This window comes from Antedon mediterranea, chromosome 7, assembly GCF_964355755.1.
Source record: "Antedon mediterranea chromosome 7, ecAntMedi1.1, whole genome shotgun sequence".
In the NCBI taxonomy this organism is placed as follows: Eukaryota; Metazoa; Echinodermata; class Crinoidea; order Comatulida; family Antedonidae; genus Antedon; species Antedon mediterranea.
Genome location: NC_092676.1, coordinates 23,134,808 through 23,151,917, shown reverse-complemented (window position 1 = coordinate 23,151,917; position 17,110 = coordinate 23,134,808). Strand labels below are relative to the sequence as shown.

Below are 17,110 nucleotides of genomic sequence, written 5' to 3'. Positions count from 1 at the left end.
AATCCATAATTAAGGATAATAGACTTAATACAAGAAAAAAAAAGAAACATTACCGATATTGGAATTATACTGTCTGTGATTTCAGTATTCTCGCCTCCTATAAATAAAACAGTTCTTCAATTCGATAGTATGCCTACAAAATAAATGTCCTTTACAATAGAAACAATGATACATATCCAAAATAGGCTTAGTAGAATTTCAAAGGACGTTCAACTGGACTTAGCCGAAGATAATGCTACAGCAGAACAGTTAGGTAGTAATCTTAATCGACTTTACCATTATGAAAGGGCCTTCGTTTTCAAGAAAACAATAGGCATACAGCATATTATTGAAAACTCTTGGACAACAGCTATATACATTGTTAATAACTAGATTTTCGTTTAATTTTGTAAAATAAGTTTCCGCGACTCTGCTTAATCAAATCTATGGCAATTACGATTGCTTGGAAATTACGATTAATATAACTACTCACGTTATGTACGTTGTATAAATTCAGTTTAAATACAGTCAGGAATCATCTTGAATATCCTAAATACGTTATCCCTCATTTGCATTTAACCCGGTTTCATGGGATCTGTGACCATTCTCCACTACTATTCAAAACAACTCATGCGAATAGGACAAACACAAATATTATACCACGCTCGGTGACGCATTCCCTACTTGTGCTTCATTTAAGAATTTTCACTTACTACATAAACAAAACTAATCCACCAGTTAAATATTAGTTTTTATTCTCCTTTGAACATGAAGATTATATGTTGAGTAATATTTAAAGCATTGTACGCAGGTTGTTTATCGTTGATATGGGTCACTAATTCTGGCCGAAGATTAACTAGGCCCAAATGGTTTGGCCGAAGTGTGCGTCTCAGATTTGACGAAAAACATAGATATTAGATTAGATATACAAACATTTCATGACTCTTGGTGGTTTTCCCTACATTATATTTCATGTTTTATTCTTAAAACCTTATGAATTGTGCAACAAACATAGAATCTAGCAAGAAAAACGTAATTTCAGCTTTAATTATTTTATAGATTTCCATAGACACGAATTCCAGAGAAAATGAAGTTTCCATTTTGAGAAAAAAGCGAACATTTTTAAACGCAACCACTGGCTCGCAGTATGACGACAGTTTCTGTTTAAAATACCTTGATAAATTCGTACTTATTATATTTTTCACATACACAGCATTCATTGCAACAAACTTTTGTTGTGGTGTATTTTCTATGGGATATTTTCCTCTTCGTTTCGAAAACGTCGTTTTGGAACGAGGGGAAATATAATTATTATTTATCATTCCAGCCATGCCTATTCAGAGGACACCCATATTATGGGGGATACTTCGTTTTCTTAATAGGGTTTTACTGTGTTATCTAAAATATTCAATGTTGTCAATCAATCTCTCTCTCTCTCGAAGTACCATATCATGAGACTTTGGCGATCATGTTGTGCCGCAATTCTCTGTCTATTGCTTGCCATATTCAGCAACTCCACTTCTTTGGTATTCTCGCCTCTATTCCGAATCCATTCAGTCAATCAATCAATCATCAAAATAACGCAATTCCTTTCATTTTGGAGTTAACATTTTCAGTTATCTACGTTTCAAATGCATAAATGAATTTTCTTTAATTACGGTATATTCTAAGTATATTTACGTTCTCATTCTATGTTTATTATCAGTCTATTTATATATTCTGTATAAAAATATTGCTATGCTATATTTAAAAAAAACTATATTATAATATACTACAAAATAGTACATTTTTGTCTTACAACACTTTTCAGCAACATAGATCTTACAATCAATAAATTAAAAAATGTCAAAAGCTGATGAAACTTAACCCAAAATATATTATTAATAATTATATTATGTTTTGACACTCAAAATATAAAACATAAATACATTTGTAACATAAAAAACTCCAGAAAATCACCAAAAAATATGACTTTCATAATTCCCTTTTTTTGGTATTATTTTAGATTATTATTTTACAAAATAATATTTTTACTCATTATACAATCTACTTATTTTATAAAATATTTAAAATATTTAAAATATTTAAAATACATTATCTGAATACTAAAAATAATATGTAATGTCCTCAAATAAAATATTCACAAAAAATAAAAACAAACACTGTTTTGTAATAATTATTGATTATTATACTAATTCTAGTATTCTTAGCGAATACATACTACAATATAATATAATTATATTTGACATAATTGTATACCCTCCTTTAGGATACCCCTAGTAAGGGGACACTTTCCAGAGGAACTAATGAGGGCTATTTATTAACACTACAGTTAACCCCTTTTCAGGAGACACTCTATAAAAGGGATACTTTGTTGTGTGTTTTAAGTGTCCCTTTAATAGATGTTCTAAACTATACTAGAATATAGACATTGCTACTGTGTCCTGCCCACCCAAAGCAAATGACTTTTGGAAAACACTATGAAATGAATGTTCTTGTATAAAAAAAATTGATATTTTTAAAATATTTCAAAACATTCAGAGAGTGAATGAAGGCAAAGACAGAACAAAGTTTTTATTTTATAAAATTTACATTTTTTTTTTTATTAGTTTGGATTATATTATCTAATAGTTTTTGTATTTAATTCTCTTTTATTCTTCTTATACCTTTTTCACATTTGCATCAATTGTTACAAATTGTAACCAGGTTTAATCTCCCGATTTATTACACATTTTCACACACACATACGAGAAACCTAAGAAAAGCGTAGTTGCTCGCTATTTGATTACTATGATTGGTCAGTTTAATACCAGGGCAATAGAAGTGCGCGCAGTAAGAACTCTGAACATCCGTGTGTTTTTCTCGGGAGATTTTCCACAAAATTGTATTCACATTATGCAAACCTGGTTACATTTTGGAGATGTGAAAAGGGTTTTAGACGCACTATTATACACGAGTGTAACTGTATAAATATGTTGTTTTTTCTGAATAAAGATTTGTTTATTCTTATTATTATTACTCACTTCACATTATTATTAGGTATAACATTTGTATAATCATTAATCATGTCACACTTTATAAAATACTTATGGTAAATCCTGCAACTATTAATGCCAATGGCTTCCAATTTAAAAGTTTTCTTTGTTGTAGAAGAAGCGGCAGCCATCTCTGGTAATGCTGGAATGTAGGTTGCTGTTCTTGTGTAAGACATGTGACAGAGCTGATGGCCCACAGAAAAATACACCTGCATTCACACTGTAATGAAAATGTTTAACTCAATATCATTCCAGTTCACACTTGTTTAGTAATTCCATGGATCTTAACAAAAAATATAATTTTGCTTCTGTACAGTAAAACCCTTCTTTCTGTTAAGAAGAAGATAAAATAGAACCTTCCACTTGAGAAACCCTATTAAGAAACACTTTTCCATTACACAAATGAGGGGAAATATATGTTTTAACACTATGGTCTATCCCTATTCATGGAAACCCTATTAAAAACACTTTTCCATTAAACAAGTGAGGGAAATATATGTTTTAACACTATGGTCTATCCCTATTCATGGAAACCCTATTAAGAAACACTTTTCCATTACACAAATGAGGGGAAATATATGTTTTAACACTATGGTCTATCCCTATTTATGGAAACCCTATTAAGAAACACTTTTCCATTACACAAATGAGGGGAAATATATGTTTTAACACTATGGTCTATCCCTATTCATGGAAACCCTATTAAGAAACACTTTTCCATTACACAAATGAGGGGAAATATATGTTTTAACACTATGGTCTATCCCTATTCATGGAAACCCTATTAAAAACACTTTTCCATTAAACAAGTGAGGGAAATATATGTTTTAATATTAGGGCCTACTATTAACTGATATTTCTTGCATGGTATGTTTATTTTGTAATTTCTCAACTCAACATACATACAAAAATATTACTTCACACATCTGTACTGTAATACACAGAACTTCTACAAAACCTCCTTCACACATCTGTAGGTTTTGGTGTTTATACTAACCCAGGGTTGTCCGATGCAATTTGTTTGAATATATCATCCCATTTTGGTCGACCATAATGAGTCTTCTGCCTTAACCCAGTGATGGCATCTTCATTCTCCTCTTCGTGCAGATAAATATTTTTAGCCTATTAGAAAAAGAAATGATATGCTAATAATTAATTGATTTTCATAGGGATCAACTGTAAATGAAATAAAAACTTTAAAGTGTACACATAATTAAAGTTAGATTTATGAAAATAGTGTGGAAATGGTGATATGACATCATTGTGTCCATTATGAACACATCACATTTTGTTGTCACATAAAGTTTGATTGTGCTATTTTATAGGTAAAGGTTTACCTGTCTTGAACTCCAACCTCTTGTCAGATAAATATTGTAGTTGAGGAAATCAGTTCTTCCTAAATCGGCTAATTCCGTTTCTAACTCTTCAAGAAGTTCAGAGAACCATTCAAAGGCATTTGTGTCGGGACAAACCCAGAAGAAATAGACTTTACGAAGTTTCAAATCTTCATCTCCTGTTTTTATTTTGTACCTATATAGATAAATTAAAGTTTAATTAATAATTAAACACTATAATTATTGAATAAAGTAATCAAACAAATTTATAAAGTAACCAAATTAAAAAACCAAAATACATGCAAAAAATTAAATTACTCAGAAAATCTTAAATCAAAATGGATTTGGAAAATTACAGCATTTTGGTCTAACACCAAAGTTTAATGTAAACAGTAAACAAACAAAAAATATTCTAAAGTATTTTGTTGGGGAAATGAATAAGAAATGTAATGTAATTCTCACTCTCAGCTTTTATCAAATATATAATTGTATTATATCCAACAAAGAAAAAAAATCGAAGAAGCTCTGCAATTTCTCAGGATGCTTTACTTTATCATTCTGATACCCACAGCATTGTCATTTTTTATAATATAATATCCCACTCTATGGACTTACCATATAGATTTTAAAATAGAAGCGAATGGAGTAACGCCAATTCCTGCTCCAACACACATACCAACTTGGTACTTAAAGATGTCTATACTAGCCGTTCCAAATGGACCATCCACTGAAACCCTACAAAAAAATAGTTCAACATAATATGTTTGTTTTGATTGATTTCCAAACATTATTAATATTATCATCATTCAATCAAGAACTTTAAGGCTTACCCACCAGAAAAAGATACATAAACAAAATCTATAATTATTTAAATATAAAAATAATACAAGTAAAAAAAATGTGTGTATAAACTTTAACACTGCAAAAATTTGTATATATGTAATAAATAACAGTAAGAGGTTTTAAAATTAAAGTAAACTTATTAATATCACAAACTGCCAACCACAATATCAAGAGGAATCCTAAAGCTCTGTCTACACTACTAAAAAGTGTGATGTGTCCAAATATGGTACTACCATATTTGGGCATATCACACTTTTTTTCAAAATAATTTGATAGTGTAGACAGAGCTTTAAACTATACCACTGTTGTTAAAAGTTCTTATAAAAAAAACTAAAGAATAATGGTAACCTTGGAAGAGCTTCAGCCGCTACAGGGTCTTTACTGGTGGCGCCACAAACCAAAGCTAAGGAGGATGTCCAGTCACCAACAGTACGAATATGAACGCTGAAGAAGTCTTCATCTGGCGACTAAAATAATGAAAATGTAATCTGTTGTCAATAGGGAGGTTTCGCAACCTTACGAATACGGATACGTCATACATTTGTGAAACTTTTGAGCTGATCCCCATTTCATATTCGTAAAGCGTATTCGTGTTGACGATCGAATATCACCAGTCATATTCGTAACTACAAAACGAGTATAGTTTTTGATCTATTTTGCACATTTTGCATTTGAATCAGGAATGATTCATGATTATAATATAATTATAGATTTATTGAAAGTAATTTACTAAAGTAATTTACTAAAATGCCAAGTCAATTTTGATAAATAGCAGTTTTTAGTCCTCACTCGCTTTGATGTTACGCTAGGCCTAGGCAGCCAAGCACCAAGCAACACGTACCTGCGTTTCGCTCTAATTTACCGCAGTCATATTTTGGACGCGCCTCAATATTTCGTTGCCATGCGAAACAGATTTTTTTATGGCTTACGAAAACGAATACGTGTGCGTGACGTATCCGTTTTCGTTATCGTATTCGTAAGATTGCGAAACCTCTCTATTATCTAAATAACTATAAATTTGATTAATCGTGAAATTGAAAACAACAATTCAATGAATAAAAAAAAACATTCAGCAGTGTACTTACAGATGTAAGAGTGAATGGATGCCACTGAAGATGTGAGAGTTGAGGACATTTGAGGAAGATGTATTGTCCTGGCAACATGCTGAAGCCTTTCTTTTTCATTCTCAGTTCAACAACACGAGATGGATGTTTCACAACCTACAAAAAAGACACATAAATATTATGATATACAAATGTGATATACATAAAAATATTCTTTTTATATAATTTTATTCATTCATTCATCAGTGGGAAATTACTTTCGTTTATTGTCATTTGCATATAAAATATACATAGAAATTATGTATTATTATTAATAAATACATTAAATAACAAAATACACTAATAAGTTATATACCTTTGTAATTTTAACAACATAATTGAAATAAGAAGAGAAATAATAATATAGTATATAAATAAATATTATTTAATAATAAAATATAGAAATAGCAAAATACAATAATGATTTACCTTTGTAATTGTAACACTCTGACAGCTACGAATAAATCGAATTAGTCTTTCAATAAAATACAAAATTAAAGGTCCAGTAACCCATTTATAGCTCTGAAAAAAATAAAAAAATACAAATGTACTGTTACTAACATTACTAAAACAGTTAAAGCCATAATAATCACCATAATTACAGGCTGTGGTTGAAACTCCTACTTGGCACTCCTTTCCTCTGCCCTACCACTCCCCTGGCCATGACAACCATATCATCAAAAGCTAGAAGCTCTGACATCCAACCTGCTCTAGCCATAGAGATTTGCAACCACTATCAAAATACCAGACATAATCTTCATGTGATACTATTTTATTTGAGTGAGCTTTCTCCCTCTTCCAGGAGGTTAATTGACTGTCACCCAATCCAGGTTGCTACACCATCTCTCCACTTTTTCCTGTCTTGCTCATCAAGTTCCTCCAAACCCACTTTCCTGTTTGTTTAACAACAATAACCGCTCAGCCACTCACACACTTTCTTTGCCATATCTTTCCATGTCCCCTATGGCCGTCTTTTGACCACACATTATCACAATAATATTTTTTTTTTCAAAATCTCTTCCTATAATTCCCCCATTATCTCCATCATAATTACTATCCTCTCTTTAAGATTTAAGATTTAACATACGGCTGGGGACCCTTTCACAAACATTGGATTGGTTGTACAGTTCGCATCAAGTTTCCACTCCGTAACAGGGACGTCCTCACAAAAGAATGGATCATGAATATCTGTATTACTCTGTGATCGGACAACGCCTCTGAAAACAAAAACAAATAAAAAGTATAAGAAATTGAATTTTTTATCTATAAAATAAATATAATTCCATAAATTTTGATCTGAGCTCCTGTGAATACTGTGCCGGCAAGCTCTCATGGGAGCTTCAAAGTGCTGGATAACGGAGCGATGTAAATTGCTCCTCTGCTTTTCTTCATGGATCAATTTTGTGTGTAAAGCACTTAGAAACATTGTATTAGGGACTGTATAAGACTACCATTATTATTATCATTATAATATAATACTCACTCAACTCCATGGACAAGCAGAAACCCAAAATAGATGATGAATAAATGGTGAGTAAACCAAAATGTTTCAAAATATGACCGACTGGAAAGATAAAAAACAAAATACTTTATACTGTATATATCTTTTTTATATTCTACAAAATAAAAAAAAAGAAAATTGGTCTTGATAATTTAATTTTGTGCCTTGAGCTCTTTAATAAGACCTCTATATCTTGTGAATATGTCTGCTTTGGAAATTATTATTATTAATAATTATACATACCGGATAAATTCTGTAGCAGATGTGAACATGACCAGTAAGGCCATTGTTATGACGACTCCACTCCAGCCAGCCACACGGCGCAGACCCTGCTGAATAACACCAAGACCATACAGTGTCTGGAAAAAGAAACAACATTTAATGTAAATTTTAAAATAATAATATCCTGGATTTATAAATCATTTAATGTTATGAAAGTGCTGTACATATTATTACCCCGGTCATTTTGATGATTGACATCCATAGCCAATGTCTTTCATCCAGCGTGAACTTATTTTAATACCTTCAACTAAGCCTAATTTCAATGCAGCACCCACACAAGAATCTCTGGGTACTTGATAGTACTGTTTCATTTTTATTCTACCCCTTCAAACCTTTTTACATTTCTCCTGGACTTTCCTGACTAGGCCTATATCCATGTATTGTTTTGTTACAATGTAATTGTTAAACAAACAGAGTTTAAACTAACAAATGGAGAAGAGATACAAAAATTCTTGTTTTTTCTTGAACATAGTTTTAAACTGAAACTGAAAACAGTCCTATTACATATATGTCATATTATCTTTTAAGTTATTAATATCATACTTGAGTTTCTACCACTTGTCAAATACTTTCTATTTCTATTTTAGTCAATCAAAACCAACAGCGATAATTACCACCACTAACAGGTTTGAATCATAAAAAAATACAACATCAAAAAAAGTTAACAATAAACTGAAAATATAAATATGTATAACATAGATCAGCATGCCATAAATAATTTCAATTTAAAATGTATATTAATCAAATAGGTTATGAAGTGAACACATAATCTTACTGTACCAGGAGTTCCTCCTAAATCCTCTTGGAAATTATTAATATCATACTTGTAAGTTTCTTACATAACTTAATGGGACATGGAATATAAGCTGTGAGTATAACAATTTTTTTGTTGAGTATCATTCAGTAGTCCTTTATCTTCCGGATTCAAATCATTGATATTGTCAAGTAGGTGATCAAGTTCTGTAGTTTGTCTACTACCTGTTTAACAGTTTTCTGTTTAAAACCATGGCATGGTAAAACTATAATACATTTACAAATATGTCCATACTACAGTAGAAGAGGGCAACTCTATTAACACAACTATAAATGGGGCACGACTATAAAGGGATACCTATTATGGGGACACCTCTATTAAGGAGACACCTCGTTTAAGGGGACAGTTCTATTAAGGGGACGCCTCTTTTAAGGGGACACCAGTATAAAGGATACCTCTATTATGGGAACACCTCTATTAAGGGGACACCTCAATTAAGGGGCCACCTCTATTAAGGAGACACCACTATTAAGGGGACACCACTATAAAGGGGATACTTCTATTAAGGGGAAATCTATATTAATAGTGCTAATAGTAGTGTACTAATGTGCATTTTTCAAAATTTGAATATTTTAAGATTTTTTGGTGACAGATTAAATTGGTCGCTTTTTATTAGTACAGTAACACTAATAACTTGAATTAGATGACATAGTCTTTACCCACTGCCTAAAAGGATAATTTTTTGGTAAGTACTGTATATGTTCTTGGGGAAGTGGCTCAACATGACAGCAGCAAAAACATATCTATACAACGCTCAATGCAAAATACTAGAAGGTGACCAAAATGTACAATGCAACCAATCACCTTAAACCATTTATAATGCACAGTGTAGGGCTACTGTATACTAGATGTATATTGACAAACTAGTATATTAACAATCACATATTGCTCATTTTATATATGAGTCACCATGAAAATTGAATACAATATTGTCAAAGGATCAATACAACCAGTAAAAATGATATAAAGATACTATTTATATTGTTTAATAACTGTAAACAAGCTGTTACATGCAAGATTGAATTTTCTTGCATTTCATATATATATTGATGTGAATGCCCCCTTTTGTAGTGTATCATTTCAAACTGTGCTTTTCAGTGAGTTAGATATCCCACTTTGATCTTTTCATTCAATATTTCTTTTTTTAAACTAAAACTTTTTATCAAAAGCCAGGGAAGTTAGCGTGAGATCGAATTGATAAAACATAAAAACATTTACCGACAGAGAAGTTTTGGAATACAATCTAAAAGCTAAACTATTAAAATAGGTTCTATTATAAAATACGACCAAATATATCTTTCTGAATAATAATAATAATAATTGTCTTTTGTATAGAGCCTAACCAAATATATTTTCTCTAAACCACTATGACCACAAGGCTCGAATTAGGTGGAATTACGTCATTTCATATGCGAAAGAGATGTGTTTTCAGCAACTGTTTGAAGATGTTAATCAGAGTTGGCATTCTTGATTGATTGTGGAAGAGCATTCCATAAGGATGGCCGAGCTGTGCAAGCTTAGAATGAACTGTACTGTACTTTGTAGGCCTACATGTACCATGTAATTATACTAAGCTATGCTTTGGAATGGAAGGGAAGCATGTTAACCATATAGCTCCCACCTTTGCAATAAATAAAATTACTATTATATAAATTTGTTATACAGTACTGTATTTGGTACCTAAACACTCTTTCACTGTAAAATACCAATGAACTGGATTACGTTATACTCTTATAAAAGTCCTAAAAATAGAATCCAACTACAACACAAAAGGGCTAGCTCTCAAAGAGCTCGTATTGGCTTCTACCATGAATAAATGATTACGTTTTAACGCACCCACGGTATGAAAACACAATAATTTGTTAATGCTTGACAAATACAAGCTCAATGTCAAGTTACAACTTTATACCAACGGAAAAAAGAACAATACGTTTATTATATTTCTTAAATGAAGGTTACAGTATATATATAAATTCTTAAATAAATAAAATTCTACTGTGTATATATATTTGATTGCATAGACTTTGTGACATTTATTAAATTGAAAGTGTGTTTTTATGGACAAAGTAAAATTACATAAAACTACTATTGAAATGTTGATTGTATTGCTCTAAACCACTAATAAAAACATGACTTTAATTTAAAGTGAGAATGGACTTTAAGTATAACATATACATTTCAAATAAAGTGGAACCTAGCTCTCCTTTGGCCAGGGATGCCCCCTATTCAGGGAACACCCGTTAGGGTACACCTTCCAGTGAAACGAACAAGGGGAAATATATGTTTTAACAGTACAGCCAACCCTTATTCATGGAACATCTATGGAACACCTATTAAGAGGACATTTTTTTGGGTTCCAATGTTGTCCTCTTAATAGTTTCACTGTACAAAATCATCACCATCATTCTCTGATTTAGCGTTCATCCATTATTTATACAAATCTCTAACAATTCTCCATAAACTGCTTTACATCAAATATACCTTATTACTTACAGTAGGAGGTGGTCTGACAGGATTTATCCAAGTGTTATTCCCAACGTCATCCAGGTCACTCAGGAAACGTTTTAAAGATCCCTCTGGACCATCTACTTGAGCATCATACAAATATTGGAAGTTGAAGAAGTGCGCTATACAATGAACTATGGAGAGCACCACGATCATGTAGGCTAACGTCTTGTGGAACGTTAAATTCTTGTCTAGAAGACGCCGAACACTGCGTCTGCAACACTGGAAAATAGAAAATTGCGATATTTACATTTTAGATTGTTTGAAGTGAGTTAGACATTTGTTTTTTTTTATTTCGTTTATTAGGCAAATAGAATTCATCTCTATCCTTCTTAAAGGTGGCAATCCCGTTCACAAGACAAACATACACAAGATGGTCTACATAAACAAAGTCTTATTACAAGTCTTTCTTGGGAGTGGAGCTGTAAAATGTCATTAGAAAAATCATGACATATGACAGGACATGAACCCAGGACCCTTGGATTTGTAGCCGAGCACCATAACCACCAAGCCTCAACTCCATTTAATTTATATGTATTAAATCTAATTGTGCAAAACTTATTATATATAATGAAAAATAAATTCATTAAATACACTAAATCTTGTGTCCATGCATTTTGATATTATAAATCTATTGTGATTTCAAAATCAATACTTGGCATTGTTTAGATAAACATCAGCTTAAAGTAACAAAAGCGCAAACTTCAAAAAGGTAATTACCCTGCGAAGTGTAAAATTCAGTATAGTAAATTTTAATTGAACTCAAATGGAATGTATTATTAGAGTTTTTAGGTTTTGGTTTATTTTATATTTATTAAATATTTTTGCTGAGTAATTTAGGCAGGGGAACTTTAACCAATAGCCAGCTCAGGTTAAAAGCTCTCCTGAAATAGATAGAACAAGTCTTCTCAAACTGAGGACTTAAAAGTGGAGGTTCAGGATAAAATGTGTTTATTTTAACTTTATTTAAAGGGGTAACCCCAGATGAACCCTCAGGCCAGTTGATATATAGAGCCTCAGCCCTTTTGTGTACTTAAATACACCTATGCATCTTTCAGAAAAATAGAGGGATGTCCAGTGTTCTTGCCCCGTCTGTCAAACATTAGAAGAAAAGGCCTATAATACTCACAGCATTAGTCTCTACAGAGCCTCGGAAAAATGATATAAGATTTCTACAGACAGGCAATAATATCAACATACTGTTTAGGTTCAAACACGCACCACATGCTTTGGCTATTGATACAGCAGGCTGCAAAATATATAATAATCAGTGATTAGTAATTAAGATGGTCATACACACAGTGTAATTGCGAATATTGTTTTTATATCTATTTGTAAGTCATGTTCTTTAGAAACACTACTTTTTTTATTGCATATTCAGAAATCCTTTATTAACCTTATTTCTTGAAAAGGCTCAACTAACTAGAACAAATATATCGAAGAATACCAGTGATGTAGCCACGAGACTGAAATAAAGTGGTTTTGTGGCAAGAAAAGGAACAATCTCTGTTCAAGCCACTGGGTTGTCAAATGCCTCTGTGAAAAAGTGGTCAGGTTGAAACCTTACCAACCATAGGCCTACTGGTGGCCCTGAATACATTTATACAACAAAAGTCTTACCCCTGTTAAAAACCTGATGTAATGGTATCTAGCTGTATCTTCATATTCAAAAAATGTCACCAACCACAAGGCAATATTTCCAGCAATCCACAAAAGCTTAAAAATAACATTTATGTTTTTGTTGAATATGCCATTTTAATGTTACATAATATTTATTCGCTTAAGATTGTATCGAAAAAATTATTTACCTGAACAAATTGTAAATTAAAGAAAAATATAGTAAAATTGTCAGTTAAGTGAAATTATTGTTTTTTTTGCTATGGAAGTGAAAAACTTCATTAAAACTGGAAAATGGCCTACTTAATATCTGATTTTATAAATCTTTATTTGTTAAGATTTTGGGACAGTACATCTTTAAAGATCATAGTGCTCCCAGTTGACACAGATATTCAGATAATGTTTATTTGTTTCCATGACAACAAACACTCCGCAGGGGGACATGACATTTGGTTTCTCCGATGCTCATACACAAACTCATACAATACAACGCTATTAAATAACATTTACATTGTAATGCAACCTGTAATACTAAATACATTGCTCATCGTCACAGAAAGGGACTTCTAAAGTGACTTGTCATTCAAATGGAAATTAACCTTTCTGACTTTTAGTGAATGACGAATGAAATGAGGTGTTTAATGCAAAGAGTTTAAGTTTAATGTTACACATTATTGTTGTATGGTGACATTATTGTTCATATTGTGTATTAAAGATGTATTGTGCCTAAAACATGAAAAATGGAGATTAATAAAATCAGACTTTGAATAGGCCATTTTGTGGTTTTGATAGAGGTAATCCTCATAGAAAAATCAATAAAAAAAATCATGTTTTTACCTATAATAACAAAATAAATGGTAAAATTCAACCAAAAAATTATTGGCTGGCAGCCAATTCAACTATTTTTTGGCTTTAAATTACAGTTTTTCCAGGTAAATAATTTATTTTTTTCGATTTGCTTTAAATTACAGTTTTTCAGCTAAACATTTTTATAAAAATAATTTTTGGTTAAAGTGAATAACTATTATATGACATTAAAATTGCATATTCAAAACAAAAAAATTCAGGAGGGTAATTTATCTTTAAAGTAAAAATATTACAAAATTACAACATTCACAGGCACATCATTTTCATCAAATTTTATTCCAGTCAATTTGTATTTGCATAAATCAAAGAAAGAGTTACACACATATTTAAAGCTTACACTGTGGTACTTATTTCAACAACAATGATAGGATTAAGAATGACAGCCTTTTTAATCTCTTTGTAAAACTTTAGTTCCAAATGAGAAACTTACAAAGCACACTGTCAGAAAGTCAACACGTATAGGATTATTTTAAAGGTTAAAGTGGTTTATCAAATGCCAAACACTATAGCTATTGTTATTCCTATGGAGTCACTGGATTTAAAACCCTAGACATAGTTTAGATCCCATAGGCAGATCCAATGGAAAGGAGGGTGTCTAAATTTTGATATTTACAATGCAAAATATAGGACATTTGGTTAACTTCAGCACTTCCATTTCACCATTGCTATGATCGATACCATGGCGGAATCATTTTATAGACTTCAAATATGTATAGAAGCAAATTTGATAGATGCAGTGGTGTAACGGCTATGCACACTCACTGGCTACACCCGGGACCTCAAAGCTTGAGAGGGCCCCTAAGCAGGGAAAAGGAAGCAACAAGCATTAATATATGCTGGAAAAACCTAAAAACGAGTGTTGGAGGCCACTTAGGGTCTATAAACCAAGGTCTCGTTACTCCATTGGATAGATGTAGTCACAGATATTTTTTTTTTTAATCATAAATCATAAAGTTAAAATTAAGTTGGTAATTCTGAAAGTTTGTTAATTTAAAAAAAGTATGACCATAACAATATGATTATGCCCTTAATAATTTAATAACAGGAAATGTTGCATAGGAATATTCAGTGTACCAAGGAGACACTATAGGTGGAAATAATATAATATTACATTTATAATTCTATACACAGGTTATGACATGGCACTTTCAATTTTAACTTACAGTGGAAGTAAACGGGGAATTTTCAAAATACTGTACATAGAAAGCCACTGAAGGGATACAATTTCTTTATTAACTATTAAAAACCTGTGGTTTTTTCCTTAAAAACAATATTTCATTCACTTTTCTGGTTACAAAATATGCACATTTTAAACATAGTTTAGTTTATAGTAAAAGTTGATAATTGACATAAACATGTACCCCATGTTTGACTGAACTTTGTTTCATCTTGTAGTGAGCTACAAAAGGAGCCATTTGACAAATACAATCAACTCTGAAAACCAAAAACTCTCCCAATACCAGACTTTTCTTGAAGTCCAAACAGTCCCAAATAAATTTTTACCATTAAAAACATATTCCGAATACCAGACTTTCTGGAAAACCAGACATATTTGGCCTGTCCAAAAGTGTCCGGTATTGGGAGAGTTGACTGTACGATGAACCCCTTGTTGTGATACCTCTATTCTAGGACCACTCTCTATTAAGCAGATATATTAAATGGGTTCTAACTCTATTCTATTCTATATAGTTCTTTGCTTTTGAGCAATTGATCTAGGCTATATTCTGGTACAGTAGCTGAAATTTGAATAACATCATCCTTGCTATTCCAAGGTTTAGGTTCAAATCTGGCAATCTATCACAATACCAATAGTTTTCTTTTACCACAACAGTGCCACCAGAAAGTATGGTGTGTCATGTACATTAATATTGGAAATGTAAAAAATACATATTAAAAATCTATATTATTATATTACTGTATATGGAATTAATAATTATATTTACCACAAATGCATATTTCAGTCCTTCATTTATTAGTCTGTCTCCCATTGCTGCAGGCCGATCGTAGAAACTTCAATGACTTCTCTAAATTCACTTCCTCGATGCACACACCATCAACCAGGAAACTATATTCTGTTTAAAGGATGTTGTTGATATCTCATTGTTTAAAGAATCATTGTTTCGGTATTAGCTGTCTTTTACTTTTTAAAAATGTTATAAGCTTAATAGGATTTAAATTGACATCATAATGTGTAATGCTACAATAAAGTTAGTAGTCACACTTTTAGGCTTAAAATCTTTCTTTTCATGCACTGTCACTACTATTTATTTGTATCAGTACACTTTCTTTAAAGGCATTTATTTATTTAAGAGCTTAACATAACAATAACATGCTTTTAGGCTGTAGGACAAGGCATCCTGTGCTGAGATAATGCTAGTTAAATCGTTCACATTGTATATATAATTTAAAAACAAATTCTTACTGATAAATATTATAATTTCATCAATCATATTCTGTCAACATTACCTATAGGCTATTGTTTAAGATGGAAATACTATAGTTAAAATGTATTATTGGTTTTCTGTACACAGCAATGCAGAGTTTTGATGCCTGATACCTGAATTGTTTGATGAAAAGGTATGGAAACCTAAACAAAGACTAATCGATCTGTATTATTACTCATATAAATATTTAGATCGATAATTTAAAACGTTAATGCGCTATTGAACTGCTGTATGTCCATCAATGCATATCAAGTAATTAGGCGTTAAGGTACAGGGAGTTCCTGTTACCATCAGCTGCAAAACACTGGGGTGGAATCAATACTCAGGCCAGCCTGTGCTGCTGCTTACAACTACTACTGTACTACTAACACAGTGTCACTGCTCTGAATTATGATGAATTTACCATAATTTAGAGTTGCATACTTACATAATCCGTCTAATGTACTTCATATACATATATATTCCACATAAAACAACCATTTATTTCTCCTACCAATTCCCTTCTTGTTGTGTTGTCAACCCTGAGAACCGGTGCACCGCAGTACGTGCTTTGGTATTCATTTTCCTTTGGTAATGGAACAGCCCATAATTGACCAATGGCAAGCCTTCATTTAGGAATAGTTTACTGATCGCTGATTGGATAATAGTTTAAGTCTGTTCTTTATGTATTATAATTCATTCATTCATTTATGATTAATTAAAAAATTATTTAATAAAAATAATGAACTATTTGTATGTTCTTTTTCAAAATATAAATATTGCATAAAAAGCTCTGTTTACACTATA

At 31.6% G+C, this 17,110-nt stretch overlaps 1 protein-coding gene across 1 annotated transcript; it reads right to left on the bottom strand.

Annotated features, from left to right (window-relative positions):
* Positions 1-713: 713 nt before the first annotated feature.
* On the bottom strand, positions 714-16,844 carry LOC140054117 (NADPH oxidase 2-like). Its single transcript, XM_072098994.1, has 15 exons — positions 16,752-16,844; positions 15,824-15,952; positions 13,017-13,112; positions 12,526-12,645; positions 11,385-11,618; positions 8,039-8,154; positions 7,778-7,858; positions 7,382-7,511; positions 6,724-6,816; positions 6,277-6,411; positions 5,540-5,658; positions 4,964-5,083; positions 4,352-4,544; positions 4,012-4,136; positions 714-3,234 (listed from the first exon to the last, which is right to left on the bottom strand). The coding sequence occupies exons 2-15, from the start codon at positions 15,866-15,868 to the stop codon at positions 3,108-3,110; spliced, it is 1,734 nt and encodes a 577-aa protein (XP_071955095.1). The 5' UTR covers positions 15,869-15,952; positions 16,752-16,844; the 3' UTR covers positions 714-3,107.
* Positions 16,845-17,110: the final 266 nt, after the last annotated feature.